Source organism: Besnoitia besnoiti, chromosome X (genome assembly GCF_002563875.1).
Source record: "Besnoitia besnoiti strain Bb-Ger1 chromosome X, whole genome shotgun sequence".
NCBI lineage: Eukaryota > Apicomplexa > Conoidasida > Eucoccidiorida > Sarcocystidae > Besnoitia > Besnoitia besnoiti.
The window spans coordinates 821388-836622 of NC_042365.1; the positions used below are offsets into that span (position 1 = coordinate 821388).

At 58.0% G+C, this 15235-nt stretch overlaps 1 protein-coding gene across 1 annotated transcript; it reads left to right on the forward strand.

Annotated features, from left to right (window-relative positions):
- On the forward strand, positions 1-14317 carry BESB_016720 (AAA family protein; the record flags this gene model as incomplete). The annotated part of the gene is made up of 28 exons (XM_029360387.1): positions 1-1323; positions 2009-2254; positions 2698-2782; positions 3267-3394; positions 3680-3856; positions 4074-4160; positions 4555-4704; positions 5027-5213; positions 5684-5805; positions 6114-6199; positions 6313-6461; positions 6717-6814; positions 7099-7207; positions 7530-7630; positions 7934-8021; positions 8349-8584; positions 8968-9133; positions 9474-9581; positions 10085-10180; positions 10638-10838; positions 11002-11110; positions 11475-11614; positions 11996-12134; positions 12388-12520; positions 12873-13072; positions 13340-13387; positions 13806-14112; positions 14276-14317. The coding sequence occupies 28 exons, from the start codon at positions 1-3 to the stop codon at positions 14315-14317; spliced, it is 5061 nt and encodes a 1686-aa protein (XP_029216363.1).
- Positions 14318-15235: the final 918 nt, after the last annotated feature.

Here is a 15235-nt window from a genome sequence, read left to right on the forward strand (position 1 = left end):
ATGACATCGCCAACGCTTCGTCTAGCGGCCCAGCATTTCGCCTCTCTGCCTCCGCCTCGCAACTATCCTGCTCCTGCCGCGCCTGCGTCTCAACCGCTTCGCCAGCAGTGTTTCTCGTCCCCTCCAGCCAGTTTTGAGTCGCCGTCATCGCGCGCCGCCACACAGAAGGCATCCCCGCGAAATTCTCCTCTGTCGTCCCTTTGGCGGGCTGTCGCTCTCCCTTCGCCTGAACCGTCTTCATTTCGTTCTTCTCCGACGTGGGCTGCTTCCTCGTGGCGCGCCGCTTTTTCGCACTCCTCGCTGACGCCTTCGAGCCTGCCTGCGCACCGACGTGCGACTGCGCCTGAGACTGCCTCTTCGTTTCTGCGGAGCCGCGCGTGGGTGTCTGCTCCCCTGAGACCCCTACCTGCCCACACTCCTGCACCGACCTCTCTCTGCTGGCTGCTGCAGTCTGCGGAGCGACCTTCGCTCAGCTTCGCGGCTCGCGCCTCCTCCTCGCTCAACTGGCCCCGCGCCCGCCGGCTCGCGCCAGCTCCTCCTCTGCCTCCGGCGTTAACCGCGGCGACTCCGCGGCTCGTCGCACGCCCACTCGCTCTCACAGCCCGACACGTCTTCTCTAGCTGGCGTGCTCGCTCCACGTCGCCCCGTCTCCCTTCCTCCTCCTCCTATTCCTCCTCCTATTCCTCCGTCTCCTATTCCTCCTCTCTGCGGCCGTCTTCCACCTCGCCTGCCCTTCGACAGGCGTTCCTCTCCGCTCCCTTCTCGACTTCCTTCTCGCCGACTGCGATGAGCCGCCGCCGCTTCGCGCCCTCAGGGCAGGCGGAGAGCACCAGCCCGCCGTCGGACTCCCGCTCCGCGTCCTCGAGCGCTGCCTCGTCCGCCGCTTCGCAAGGGAGCCACGCGCCGCGCGCGGACAGGTCTCGTCGCGGCCGCGGCGAGCCGCGTGCCTCGTCATCTCACTCTGCGTCGCCGCACAACGGCTCCGCCCCGCTGCGGAGTTCGCCGTCTCCCTCCACGTCTGCTGCGCCCGGCGCCCAGGCGTCGTTCGCGACCGCGGCGGTACAGCCGCTGCGGTCGTCGCCCTCCGCGACGTCTCTCTCTGGGCGCCAGGCGTCCACGGGCGCCGCGCCGACGCCTGTGCTGCTCCCCTCGGCCTCCGCGCCGCTGCTCGCTGCGACGCCGCAGCCTGCGCCGGCGGCGCCGCAAGGCAGCGACAGAAATGCCGCGCTCGAGAAACTCTTTGGCGGCATGGGCAACGCGCAGTTCAACAAATACATCCTCGATGAAGAGAACGTGCTGCACTTTTACGGAATCCGACAAGCGGTACGCGCGAGGCTGCCTCACGGCGCGCCACCCGGGCCTGAAGGCAAATATCACGTACACATAAATATATATATATATCATGGTTTGTCAGTATATATTTTTATATTCATATCTATGTGATATTTGTCTTCAGGTCCGAGTATGTGTATATATATATATATATAAATGTGCATACGTGGGTACATGAAGCTGTCTGCGTGGCGCGTGTGGAACTGAGTGAGAGAGCGCCACGGCTCTGTTTTTCGGCGGGCGCGCCCTAGAGCGCGAAAATCTTGTGCGCAGTGCATGGCAGTTGGCGACTCCGACTCAGTCCTCCACGTCGCGCTGTAGACGCTCGGTCTGCGATGGTAACGATGTCGCTTCGGTTTGGAGGCGCCAGTCACGCGCCTGAGAGAAACTGACTAGAGAGACTCCCGCCGCGCAGCAGAGCCTGGTGCGCCAGGAGGCAGCACGGCGTGTGAGGGTAGCAAAGCGAAGCGCCTTCTTTGCTCTGGGCGACTGGGGAGGGGCTTCTTTGCCGAGGTTCGCTGCCATGCCGCTCTTCCATCGCATGTACCCCTGTTTCTGGTTGTCCGTGTCTCCTTGGATCCATAGTCGCGGAACGTCGGCATGGAGTCTTTTTGGGTTTTCGGAAAGGATTTCGCGTTGGAAAGGCGACCGAAATTTTCGCTGTCTCGGCGTTCAGGTCCTACGGCCCGTCGTTCACGAAGACTGTCGTCGAGGCGGACCCGCGGCCGCCACGGCTCCGCCCGCGACCAGCCGCCGAAACAAAGAAGCGAACGCGCAGAATCAAATGTTTCGAGTTTCGCTCTCCTGGACTATCTCAGGAAAGAGAAAAGTCGAAACTGAGGGCGTCGGCCGGTCGAAAAAGGATGCGAAGAAAGACGCAGTCAAAACGCTGCTCGCGCAACTCGGACCTGTCACTCTACACGTAAGACCTCGCGCGAGCCGCACATACTTATACATATATATATATATATATATATTGACGTATATTGAGAATTGCGTCACGGAACAGGGACGTATGTACGTGTTGGTATATATAGCCGTCTACTGTGTGTGGTGTGTGTGAGCACATATACCTGTCTTCTCATCGTGACGTATGCATGCACGCGGAAAGGGCCTGCATAGCTGTTGACGTGTATACTTTCTTGCTGCGTATGCTGATAACTATAGTGACATTTTCTTTCGCCCCCCCCCCCCCCCCCCCCCCCCCACGCCAAGCCTCTTGAGCCCCACAGGCCCTGTACTCAGTGACGCCCACCGCGCGATACGTCTGCATATCTACCTGCGCATCCACCAGAGATGCGAGCGTAAGTCTAAATCTGTCGTTTTTTCTGCGGTCTAACACTCGACTGGTGCGCTGCTGTTCAGGAGTACGAACAAGTCACGAGGTGCCTCTTCTCGTCGCTACGAGGGAAGATTCAAGGCAAACAGTCGTCGTATCCCGCAGGCTGTGGTGAGTCGGGCGCCTTCTCTCCCTTCTCTCTCTTCTTCCGCGCCGCCTTCTGTGCTCTGGGGCGCGCTTTCTGCCTCGCTGTCGCCGGTCCAAGTCGCTCCACTGGAACCGCCTGAGACCAACAGCCGCAAGCGACATCCGTGTACACGTATATGCACATACATATGTGTCGCTAGGGCTGCTGGTGAATTCAAACGCGTGGCGGGTCGACAAAATATGCGCCGAGTTCTCCGACCAGCCTTCCGACCCAAAGCACAGGGGCACATATATCTATACATATTCGACTACGATATAGTCGTGAAACTGGCTCCAGCTACATGCATGCCTGCATCGCGGCGTTGCGTCCATATACGACGTAGATGTCGTACATGCATTGAGAGACAGACACATAGATATGTGGTGAGTGAGGAAGCCGGAGGCGTGCAGCGGCGCGGACTAGAAACGAGTTCGATCTGCTTCGGGGCGGTGTCCGATGCTCTTCCAGAACATCGCTTTGTTTGGACCTTCATGAGCGGCGGGGAGGAAGTGAAGATCGACTCGGTCGGTCGTGGCCATAGCGCCACGGAAGCGGAGATTGGAGCGATGCAGGACATGTATCTCAAAGTTCTCAAGGTAAAGGACGCGGAGCGATCGGCAGTCAGAGAGGCTGAAGGAGGCGACGACCCGCGGCGATCAGCCACAGGGGGGAGGGGCGGGGGCCTTCTGTTCTGCGGCAGCTCTTCGCCTGTTGTCTCGCTTTCTCTCGTGGAACCCGCGTGCAGAGCCTGAACTCTGGAGAGGTAGTTGCGGAGACCGCGTTTTTCCTGCCCCCGGTCGTTTCCTTGACGACTTCCTGGCTTGTCCGCCTTTTCCGCGGCGCCCTCATCTTTTTTTTGAGTCTCTGTTCGCCTCCCGCAGTATCGAGACTGCCAGACAGAAGAGCGCGAGAAGATCAACCGGCAGGTGTCGCAGGCGCGCCAGCAGCAGGCGGCGGAGAGTCGGAAGGCCGCGAGTCAGAGCCCGCAGCTTGCCAAGCAGGACGCCGGCGAAATCAACCAGCAGCACCACAACCTGACGACCAGGAATCAAATCAAGGTGAGGAAAAGCGACCACAGAGAACTCGCCGGCCAGCCCATCGCAACTGTCTGTTGTATGCGAATTTGTGTCCCTCACGTGTGGTTCTTCGTTTGCGCACGTCCTCGTGTGGATGCAGACTCTGCACACGCAGGTCTCTGTTCCCCTACTGTATCTTCCGCGTGTCGCTCGGCACGACTGCGTTTCTCTGTATTTTTCGTCGTTTTATCCCTTGCAGCCGACAGAAATGATCTCCATGTCCGCTGAGGGCTACCGTTGCAATCTGCAGTGGCGGTGGACTGGTCGCGACGGCCGCAGTCGAACGGTGAGTGCAGACAAGAAAAAAAGACGATGTCCCAGAGAGCATGCGCTGGACCGTGGGGGGAGACACTCGACCGCGGACCGTTTCAGGCGCAGACGTTTGCCTACACACGAGAGCGAGGATGCGAACTCGCTTGCGATGAGATCCCCGTTCGGCGGCGCAGGCTGTTTCTACTCAAAGTCAAAAAGCCCGCTTTTCCAGGGAAGCGTGCACGGGTTTGGTTTAGGCCCTTTCGCGTCTCCTGTCTGTCTCCTCTCCTTCGGTTGCTGCTCCCTGCGTCTTCAACGTCTCCGTTTGCTGTGCACTTCCTCCCTGCTGTGTGTGCGCTTCTTCGTCTGGCCGCGTGAGCGCCGTCTTCCATTTCAAAGCGCTGCATGTTCTGTCGCCTTGCGTTCAGCTGTCGTGCGTCGGGATTGGACTTTCGAAGCCGCTGGCGCGCGCCAGCGCCGCGCTGCAGATGATGGGGCTTGCGGGCTTTGTTCAGCCTGTGAACGCGCATGACAGACAGGCAGCTCGCGCGCTTGTCAACCTCGTCACCGAGCGCCCGGTAGGAACCTCTCGTCTTCGTCTTCTCATCCCAAAACACACGCGGCACACAGCCTCACAGCCTCGACAGGGATTCGCTCGTGGGGATCCAGTGCCTCGCGCGGCGCAGTAGGCGCCAGAGGAGCGATGTGTGCGGCGCGGCAGTCCAGTCTGCCTCGCTCGTGGATGTGTGTCTGCGCTGTGGATGCGTCTGAGGTGGCGGCGACGTCTGTCTTTGTGCCTTCGCTGGGTTCATCTCTGTGTCCGCTGGGACGCGGCGACGGCGAGGCGCCGGTCCGCTTCGTGGAGACGCGACTTCGGGCGCGTTTGTTTTTTTCATTTAGGATGGCAAGACCTACGTCTCGAAGGCCTGCACGCTGCTCGAGGCCACGACCAGCGGCGTCTGGCGCCTCTTCTTGCCGACTGTGTGGCGGGCGGCGCTGGCGGAGAACGAACGCTCCCTCGTGGACGCGCTGCTCAACACGATGAAGAAAGTCACCGCCGCCTCCACGCCCTCTTCCGCTGCGGAGAGTACGCGCGCACTCGAGGGGTTCACTCCTATCATGCCTGCATGAAGGGTGCCTTTCACCATAGAATGCGCTTCCCTTCTGGAGCGTCTCTTCCGCATTGCTAAGGTTCAACACCGAGTTAGAGAGGAGCTCCTCGTCTCGCGTCGTGAGGAGATTTTGTATCGACGAGGGAGCGCTAGACGGACTTCGCGGCGCGGAGGAGACAGAAAGCGCCCATGCAAGAGAAGGCACATCCATGCGCGCGTGCGACGGGCTCTGCCTGCCGGGTCATCCCTTGCGCGTTTCAGCGCGTCCTTGCCGGCTGATTCCTTCGGTATTTCGCATTGCTTTGATTTATTGTTTTCTAATAAAAGAAACTGACTCCAAATTAAGTAACTGTACAGGTGTAGGAGACGTAAGATGGAACAAAATTTTGTGCTCTAATGCGTGCCTTACGTGCCTGTCTTTCTTCGCTTTGAATGCTGTCGTCAGACGAAGTGGCTTCTTCGGCGCCTTCGCCGTTGCCCTCTGAGGACGGGCGCGCGATGCCGCCCGACCTGTGGGAGCAGCTCCTCGACGAGTGCACTGTGCTCACCAACTGCACCTTTGGTCAGGTATGCCGCAGACAACGCAGATCTGCAGCTCACTTGAATGCAGACTCCTCTGCAGGTCTTTGTACCCCCGTGCGACGCTCTCTCTTCCACCTGCAACAGTCCGCACTCTGAATGCCAACCTGACCAGGCTTTCACTCCGTTCAACAGCCGCAGCTTGCGCGGAAAGCTTGCGGTCAGCCCCTCGTTCCTCCGTGCAGCGTCTCTCTGCGCATCGCCCTGTGCACATTTACACCTAGATATTTGTAGATTTATCTGGCCGCCTTGCCTGTAGAAGCTTGTGAGTCTGCCTGTCCTTCCTTGCGTTGCAGGCCGTTCTGCATGAGCTGGGTGACCTCCACCTAGATCAGAGCTACTTTCCGTCGCCGCTGGCGAAGCACTACTTCCAGAATTATCGGTGAGCGAATTTAAGCGTTCGCAGCCGGCCGGCTGCGAGGAAGGGTTGCTGTGGACGTTCAGGTGGCGCCAATTTTCCTTTAATTTCCGCTGTTTTTCCGTCTGTTTCTGCAGCTTGATGCTCGCGCTGGAGTGGCAGGCTCAGCTCGCGGCTGGCATAGAGGACCGCAAGGCCTATGGAGACCTCTTCGAAGGGAAGCACATGACTCTCAACTGCAAGTCTGCCGTCATGCCAATCTTCTCTCTCGGCACGGCCCTAAAAAGTAGGCTCAGAAAGGAGACGCCCCCTATAGATGCTTGTATTGACCGCAGCGACTCGCCGATATGCACAAACTTACACGTATCTATCTATCTATCTATCTACCTATCTATCTACTTATGCATCTATCCTGCTACCCCTATACCTTCGTATCAGTCTGTTTCTATACATTTCTATATCCACGTTTTTTTGTATGTGTTTCTGTTCACGGCGGCGGAGAATACGTCGGACTGCCTTTTCTGCGAATTTTTGTTTCCAGCGGAGGACCGCGAATTCCTCGCGAACGTGCAGTTCAGAGAGGACGACTGTGTGCTGCTGCGCCCGTACGATGAGCAGAGGGGCTCCGAAGACACCTGGGTAAGAGGAGTCGCAGGAGGCGAGCCTGCAGAGCAGAAAAGTTGAAAAAAAAGTCACCGTCGCGAACCGGGAGCCCGATACCACCGCGAGAGAGGGGGATTCGAGACGGGAATCCCACACGAAAACAAACACGCCTCCCGCATCGCAGTTGTCTCCTATCGAGGCTGCGCGTCAGATCCACCTGCAGGCACACGAAAAACAGGATCTTCGTGGACGGTACGCCGTGGACTGCGCACCGGATTTCAATTTTTTACGTCATGTGTTGTTTGACGTCTTGGTTTCAGCGAAAGTGTTTCGTGGGCGTGGTGACGAGTGTGAAGAACGACGGCGCGAACTTCAACGTGAACGTCCGCCTGGCCTCCGGCGAGGGCGCCAAGCACCCCGACATCCTCAGTACGCCATACGCAGCGTGTGTTTCGAAAAAATCCGCATATCACGCGGCTCGCTCTCTATTCAGCCTTCTGTGTTGGGGAGGAAGTTCGCCCGTCTGCCTGTCCGCATGTTGGTTGGTTCACATCAGCATCGAGTTTGAAAACTGGAGTTGCGTCAGTCCATCACCCCTCTAGGCTGCCTGCGTCTCTCGACGTGCCACTTTGCCTGCACACTCCCCGCCCTTCGCGGCTACGTCTGCGCACTCCGAGGTCGCTCTGTGCGTGAGAGAAGAGAGCGTTGGCACGGCCGACTTTGTCCTGCGTGGATGCGGCTTCCTTCGCAGCCTGCCGCAAGTTCAAGTTGTACCACCTGACGCCAGCGGTGACGCACGACCGCATGGTGGAGGCGCTGCGGAGTCTGACGATGCACCGGATGCCGATCACGGTGAGGCGACCGACGAGGTCTGCAGCTGCCCAGCAGCGGGAGTCTTCGAACGGTCTACTGCGTCCCACGGGTTGGATCAGCGGAGAAACGCGGTCCGTCCGTCTCTTCCCGCTTCTGCCGGTCCGCGCTGCGTTTAAATGCGAGTCATATATATATATATATATAAATATGTTAATATATGAACAGCTGTCCTTGCCTCATGCGTGGCTTGTGCGCTTATTTACCTATACGTATTCACGTTGACGCGTGCCTATGCCTGCATGCACGTGGCGCACGTGGCGGGTCGCGCCTTTTTGCCTGCAGCAATCAACGTCGTCGTACGCGTTCACGCCTGAGATTCGCTACTTGCTGCTGCACACTGGCGAAGGTCCTGCGAAGGAAGTGGCTAGCCGTAAGGCAAACGATTTCTGCGTCCGGGGCTGGGGTGTAGAGCTCTTCGTGCACCGTGCTGGGCGTGCCGCGTGGTGTCTCAACATCTTTCCTCTTACGTTGCGTGCGTCCTCCTTATGAGGCAGCGTGGACTCGCTGCTGCTGCAGGCGTCGTCCCGCACAGCTGAGCCGCGGCGCATCCTCGCATTCGCCGTCGCGACCGTCACTGCGCCGTTCTGTTGCTGCTCGTGAATCTCTGGAGCCGCTCGCCCCTCCGCGTCTTCCGCGAACGGCTCTGCTCGCGCGCACCGGGCTGACGAGTGAGTTTACTTTCGAACTCCTGCTGCAGGCGGTCCTGTCCCCGTTTTGAGCGACGTCGACCCGGCTCTGTTTGATCCGCTGCATCGCCTGAACGAGCTCGCGGACGCCCAGGCGGCAGCGGCGGGCGGCGCCGCTGCGTTTGGCGTGCCGCGCGAGGATGCCGCGGGGTTTGGCGCGGCGGCGGCGCAGAACTCCAAGAAGCAACGTGTGCAGCAGTCGAGCGCAGTCGGCTACCCCCATGCGTCGCCCCTTCTCTCGCAAGTCGTAAGCGCGAAAGTGCAATCGGCCGGGGCGCGGAGAGGAGGCGCCCGCGAGCCGAAGGAAGCGAGGCGAGGCGTTGAGGCCGCCCTCCAGCGCGCGCCTTCGCAGCTGCATGTCGCAGGCCTTTCCATTCAAACGCACGCAAAAACGCGTCCGCACATCCCGCGGTCTAGGCAGTGCCGTGTGTAGCGTTGGGTGCCGAAATCGGTTTTCGAAGAGGGACGTATAGTGTTTTTTCGCCGCATTGCTCTGTCCATAGGGAGAAGAAAGGTTCGCACCCAGGCTCGCGCGGACTCGCCACGGCGTCGCTCGGCCTGCTGGCTGCGTCTGCGTCGACCTCCTCCTCGTTTAGGGTTTCGGGTTTCCGGTGGATGCTGTGTGTGCAGGCGCTCCAGGCGCGGAATCAGCTGGAAGCGGACAAAAGTTCGTTTTCAACGATGCCGCGCGAAGTCAACTACGACGACATCATCCTCCCGACCGACTTGCCGCTGACAGGGCCTCAGAAGGCTGCGTGTCTCTCTGCGCTGACTAACCGGCTCACGTTGGTGCAAGGTAGGAAGCGACGCCCTCGCCCCGTGCGCTCTCGCGGCCCCCGGCGGCGCAAAGTGCACCAGCCGGCGACTCTGCTCATATCCTACTCGTCAGCACTGAATTCGAATGCATGCACTCAAGGGGCGCCCTCTTTCACCTCTTGTTCTTTGAGACCAAGACAAAGTCGCTCCGCCGTCGGTTTTCGCCGGAGGCGTGTGCGGGTGTGCCCGTGTGGCTGCAGCGACTCGTCCACCGTCCTTGTCGCTGACATTTATAAATACGCATATGTAGACTTTGCAGTGCGGAGGCCAACTCGACATCGCGGTGCTCTGCGTCGTGTCGGCCTGAATGATTCTTTCAGGTCCGCCCGGTACTGGGAAGACGCATGTGGCGTGCGCGATCATTGACGCCTGGCAGCGGAACGACCCTACCAAGAAAATCCTTGCCGTCGCGGACAGCAATGTTGCTGGTAAGGCTGCCTTGTTTGAGACGCAAGCGCCTTCCCTTGAGCGTTTCAACGCTGAGATCTTTTGCGTTCGTTCATCTCGCGCAGCCGCTCTACCGTTCTGTCTAACCGTATCCTATCAATATATATATATATATATGCGCATACGCATATGCACACATGTATGCATATATACCTATATATATACATATATCTATATATATTTACATAGCTAGTAGTCGCCGATCAACATCAAACTTCAAAATAAGATTTTCGAATGGGAGAACCTCTCAATATTTTAAAAATTAAATAGATTTGTATATTTGCACATATGTACATGTACCCGAATTTTTCTTGCTGTTGCGCGTCTGCATTTCAGTTGTAGATGCGAGGAGCTGTAGAGTCGCAGGTTTCTTCGTGCGTCTCTTTCGCCTGCTCCATTCTCGAAGCCATGCCTGAGCTTTAGAGCGCAGCGCGGTGCTAGTGTGCAGGCGGGCGTTGCCACATTTCTTCTTTTTTATTTCCAGCGGACAACTTGATGGAGGGTTTGAGTGCGCGTGGAATTCGAAGCGTGCGCGTCGGTAACGGGAGTGAATCCGATCTTCAAGAGGAAGCTATTGCTGGTAAGGGGAATTGGTCAGAGGCTGGTGAAATACGAATCTGACCAGCGCTTCGATTCCTGCGTGGTGAAGGTTTGTTTCTCTCCGTTCTCCGGGGCGTGGATCGAATTCACAGCATCCGCTTCGACGCCTCCCGTCGCTGACGCGTCCTACTGTCTCACGGCTTCTCCCTCTCGCCTTTTCTGCGTGCGACCGCCTGTCTCCTTCTCGTCCTCTTTTAAGGGCTTCCCGAGAGACTGCCATCTGTTTTTCTGTCGCCTTACGTTTCCGGCGCTCCTTCTGTTCCGCTCCTTTTGCTTGTTGTCGTGTGAACTTTCATTCGCTCTCCTCGAGGCCATCGCCGTTTCCCGCACCCACTCTTGACGCCGCGGCCTTCGTGCTGAAAGTGCTCCACGCAGTCAGGCCGCCATCTGCTGGCGTATAGGGCTTGTCTCTGATCTGCTGCGTTCGCTGCTTTCAGACTTGGGGCGCTACCGCGACTACCTGCGTCTGAAGCAGAACGGGATGTTTGGCGAGGCGAAGACCGTCCGCATGGCGCTCTTCAGAGAAGCAGTCCGCCGGCAGCCCGTCATCATCGCCACCTGCGTGGGCAGCGGACACGAGATGTTTGACGACCTCGTTTTCTCGCGAGTCATCATCGACGAAGGCGCGCAGGCCATTGGTACGCGCCGCGCCAGCTGCCAGCCTCTCAACTCGCTCATCTGCGGAGAAGCGTGCGGCCGTCCACGCAGCGGTTCTCTCTGCCTCTCGCATCGCAGACTGCAGAGACGCGCGCCGCGTGAAGGAATCGCATGTGCATGTATGGGTCGCGTATGTCTTCTCAGAGCCGTCAAATTTGATTCCGCTGGCGCACGGATGCCGCAACTTCGTTCTCATCGGCGACCACAAACAGCTGCCCCCGACCATCCTCTCGCCCGAGGCAGCCGCGCGCGGGTAAGCCGCTCGGCGAGAGACTCCACAGAGCCCGCACAGCGTAGCGTCGCACGCCGCGCGCAGCGCTTCTGGCTCTCCAGACGCTTTTGATCTCAGCACTTCAGCCTCTCGCGGGGAGCAGGTATCGACTTTTCTCTCTCTTTCTGCCATCGCGCACTCAGATGCAGCTAACATTGTCGATATTGCCACAAATGTGTGTGTGGATATGTGCGCATATATTATTGCGTGTGTGTGTATATTTGGTTATATATGTATCTTTCAAGGACTCGGGACAGGCGCGGTGCGGCACACACCAACGTGTGAGTATGTACGTGTCTGTTTGTTGGCTCACCTCATCGTGTGTCGATGCAACTGGGTTTCTCAGGCTCGACGTGTCGCTTTTGGAGCGTTTCGTGAGTAGTGGCATCGCCCCCATTCACCTCCTGGATGAGCAGCGACGCATGCATCCGTCGATTGCGTACTTTCCCAATCTCCAGTTCTACGAGGGAAAAATTCAAAGCAGAGGTTCGTCCCCGTCTGGGTGGCAGCCGCCTACACATGTAGATATATATGTACACATGTATATACATACCTGTACATTTATGTACATACATGTACATTTATATATATTCCTGTAGATATATATGCATACATCGACATCTATCATCCGATGAACATATTTAGATGGAGCATCTGCAGGGGTCGCGAGATCTGTAGAGGCGCCCGCCTGGCGGCCGCGTCGGCGAGTGGCTGGCTTGCAGTGAAGGCAGAAGCTCGACTCTGGAGACATAGACTTCTGGGCGCCTGGCTAGCCTGTGGCTAGGCCGGCTCACGGCGCAGCGGTGTGTATGCAGACAGAAGCCCCTGTTTAGTCGATCGATTTCGCGTGCGTGTGACTCCCCGCAGACGTAGACGACCGGAATCGCCCCGTCGTCGCGGGGTTCCGCTGGCCTTCGCAGCACAGTCGCGTCTGCCTCGTGGACATCTCCGCGGCCGGTCTCTCCGGGGCGGAGGCTTCTCAAGGGACTTCGAAGTACAGCTTGGCGTGAGTCGAGCCGAGGCAAAATATGAGCTCCAAGACATATAAATATACATAAAATATGTATACACATAATGTGTGCATGCTTCCATATATGTGACTGCCTGGGTATCTGTCGTGCGTGGGGTGTTGGCGGAGTTGTCCTCCTCTTTTCGTAAACACTGATTCGTTGTTTAATACTTTAGTACAAAAACCAGGTAAAAAGTGAATGAGGCGAGCCAACGCACTCGCCGGCAAGTGTGCGCGTGGATGTCCGCAGAGAAATCGATCCCATTGTCGCCATCCTGCAGTCGGTGGCAAACGAAGGCAGCGTCCTTCCTTCTCAGATCGGCGTCCTCACGCCCTACGACGCGCAGAAGGCTCGCCTGAGGAAAGCGATCAACGAGACTTTCGTAAGGACTCAGGACAGTCCCACTTTTTCCCTCCTGCATCTCATCACGCGTTCACGCACATGCGCCACACGAGCGGCGCCGTCGCTCTTTGCATGCATGATCGATGCGTGCAGAGAGCGCGTTTCGACCATTTTGTGTGGAGGCAGAGTAGGCGTTTGGCGCGTGTGAGGCGCCCTGCCGCTGCTGCTCCCTGCAGCAGCGGCAGGGTTGCAGGGGCAGGGGCGAGTGAGGCGGCAAAATAGACATTCGGTGTGCCGCGGAGCTTTCATCTGTTCGACGGGTGCCGACAACCCGCGTGTCCAACGCACTGCGCAATTCCCTCGGCTCTGTCCGCGCAACGGGTTTCGTTCAGGAGCCGCCGGCCTGCTACCATATTGAAGTAGACAGCGTGGACGGCTTCCAGGGCAAAGAGAAGGACTTGATTATTTTCAGCGCAGTCCGCTCAAACCCGCGAGGAGAAATCGGTTTCCTCCGCGACCCCCGACGCATGAATGTCATGCTGACTCGAGCGAAGCGCGGCGTCATCGTCATCGGCGATCAGCTAACGCTCTGGTAAGCAAAAGGATACTCAGCATGCAACAAGACGACGCATATTTGTGTGCATGCAGCGACCAGCAGAGACAGAAATCCGTTCGCAACGAGTATAGATGAAGAGTTGAAAAGTGGAGGCGGGAAGGAGGCTACAGGACTGGGAATATACATAAGTTCTTCTGCGTGCATGTGCATACACTTCGCTGTTGAGGAATGATTCTGGGGCGAAACGTCTTTTCTTCCTTCACCTTCTGCACCGATGTTGCTTCTTCTGGGTGCGCTTTGCAGGAACGACCTAGAGAACTGGCGCCCGTGGATTCAGTGGGTCGGAAGCATGTAAGTGGCACTGACTCAACCCTAGTCCATATGAATATATAGACATAAATATGTATCTGTAGATTTATATTCATGTATTTACGTATATCAACTATAGACAGTCATGTCAGTATGTGTGCATATATTTGCGTCTGCATGAGTCGGCGGAGTGTGCGTTGCCGTTCTGGGTCCTCTAGCGTGTCTTCCCTGGCGTCTGTGGGCACTTTTCAGCCTGCCGCAGGTCGTCTGCTCTCCCCGCATTCTGCAGTCCTCTCCTTTCTGAGTGGGGCGCTGCGCTTGCATTCCCCTGCTGTTTGTTTTGCTGCTGCTCAGAACCTGTCTGTGACTGGGAGGGAGCCTCGACTGCTTCACAGTTTTTCAGGGTTGGGGTCGTGGGCCTATGCCTCTTTGCTGCGTCTCGCGTGTTTCTTCTTCTCAGGCGCTCAATCATTCCGATTACGCGGCTGAACGATCACCTGGAAACCCCGGGCTATGTGTTGCCTTCGCTGCAAAAGAGTCCTAGCGGAAACGTGTTGCATCGCTCGGCGTCGCACGCCTCGCGCCTGGGCTTCGCGGGCGGGACTTCGGGCGCCGTGGGCGCGCGGGCTGGCGGCGGGGCTGCTACCCAGGTCTTCGTGCCCCAGGGCTTCCAGTGCGACTTTGACACCAGGCGCTCCTCGCAGATGCCGCCCGAAACCCAGGGAACGGTGACTAAGAAAGCCGCAGAAGAGGAAGAAGAAAGAGAGGTGAGACGCCGAGGCGGCGGGGAGAGTCGTGGAAAAGACAGAGAGAAGAGAGACGCTTATCGCAGCATGGTGCCAACGGACTCGGCTTGCTTTGTCGCCCGCTGCCGGCCTGCGCGTTCGCACGTCTGACACAGGTTTTTTCTTGTGTCTCGGCTTTTCGCAGAAGCAGCGCGAGGTACCGGAAGACTGGGAAGAGTTGCTGTGAGGCGGAGATGCCGGAGGACGTGCAGACCGGCAACCCCCCCCTCCACCCCCCGCAGCGGGGGAAGAGGAAAAGTGGACGCGCGCGTGATGTAAACGCCGGCTGAGGCGCAGGCTAGTGTGTGGCTGGCGCTTTGAAAAGATCGAGGCGAGACGAACGCGAGCGCGGGGGCAGGATGCGAAACAAAGCGTGTGTGTGGGCTGGAGAGACAGCGCTGCGCGACGGGAAGTGCGGAAGTCGCGTTTTTATAGTTTAGTTTGCCGCGTCCTTTTATGCCGCAGAAGGAGAGCGTGACGCGCTGCCGATGAGGCAGATGAACATGCGTCTTTCCTCGCGGTTGCCTCTCCGTTTTACTTGCCCTTTCGTGCTGCTTGATTTGCATTTCACCTAGGTCTCTACTGTGGTCGCCAGGCGATTCAGGTTTCACGTTTTACGGTTTTCTCTTGTCTCGTTCTGCGCGCGCGCACCGCCGTGCGCCGTTCGCTTTTTTTGTCTGCGGTCTTCCTCCCCGCGGCCGTTGTCTCTCTTCGCCGCAAGCGCGCGTCATTTCGCGAGTGTGTAGAGTCGTGTATCACGTTTCAGTCTATCCTCTCGCCCCTCTTTGTCCCTTCCCGGTATGACCGTCAGGCGCCACTCTCGTCTCAGTGAACGTTACGCGAACGCTTTTCCACGCGCATGCGCTTTGCTCAGCGGATGCACGCTCTCCCTCTCTCTGTGTCGTCTCTTGGCGAGCTTCTTCCAGCCTGAGGTGTTGAGACGCAGTCTTCTGCCTGAGGCGTCTTCCGTGTCTCTCCTGTCTTGAAAAGCGAGAGGACGCTCCGCTCGCGTCTCGTGTCGCTTCAGCGTGTCGATGTTTTTTCGTTTTCCGGCAGTTCTTTCTCGCAGCTCACGTCTTCCCGTAAACTTGGTGCCCTTGGACAC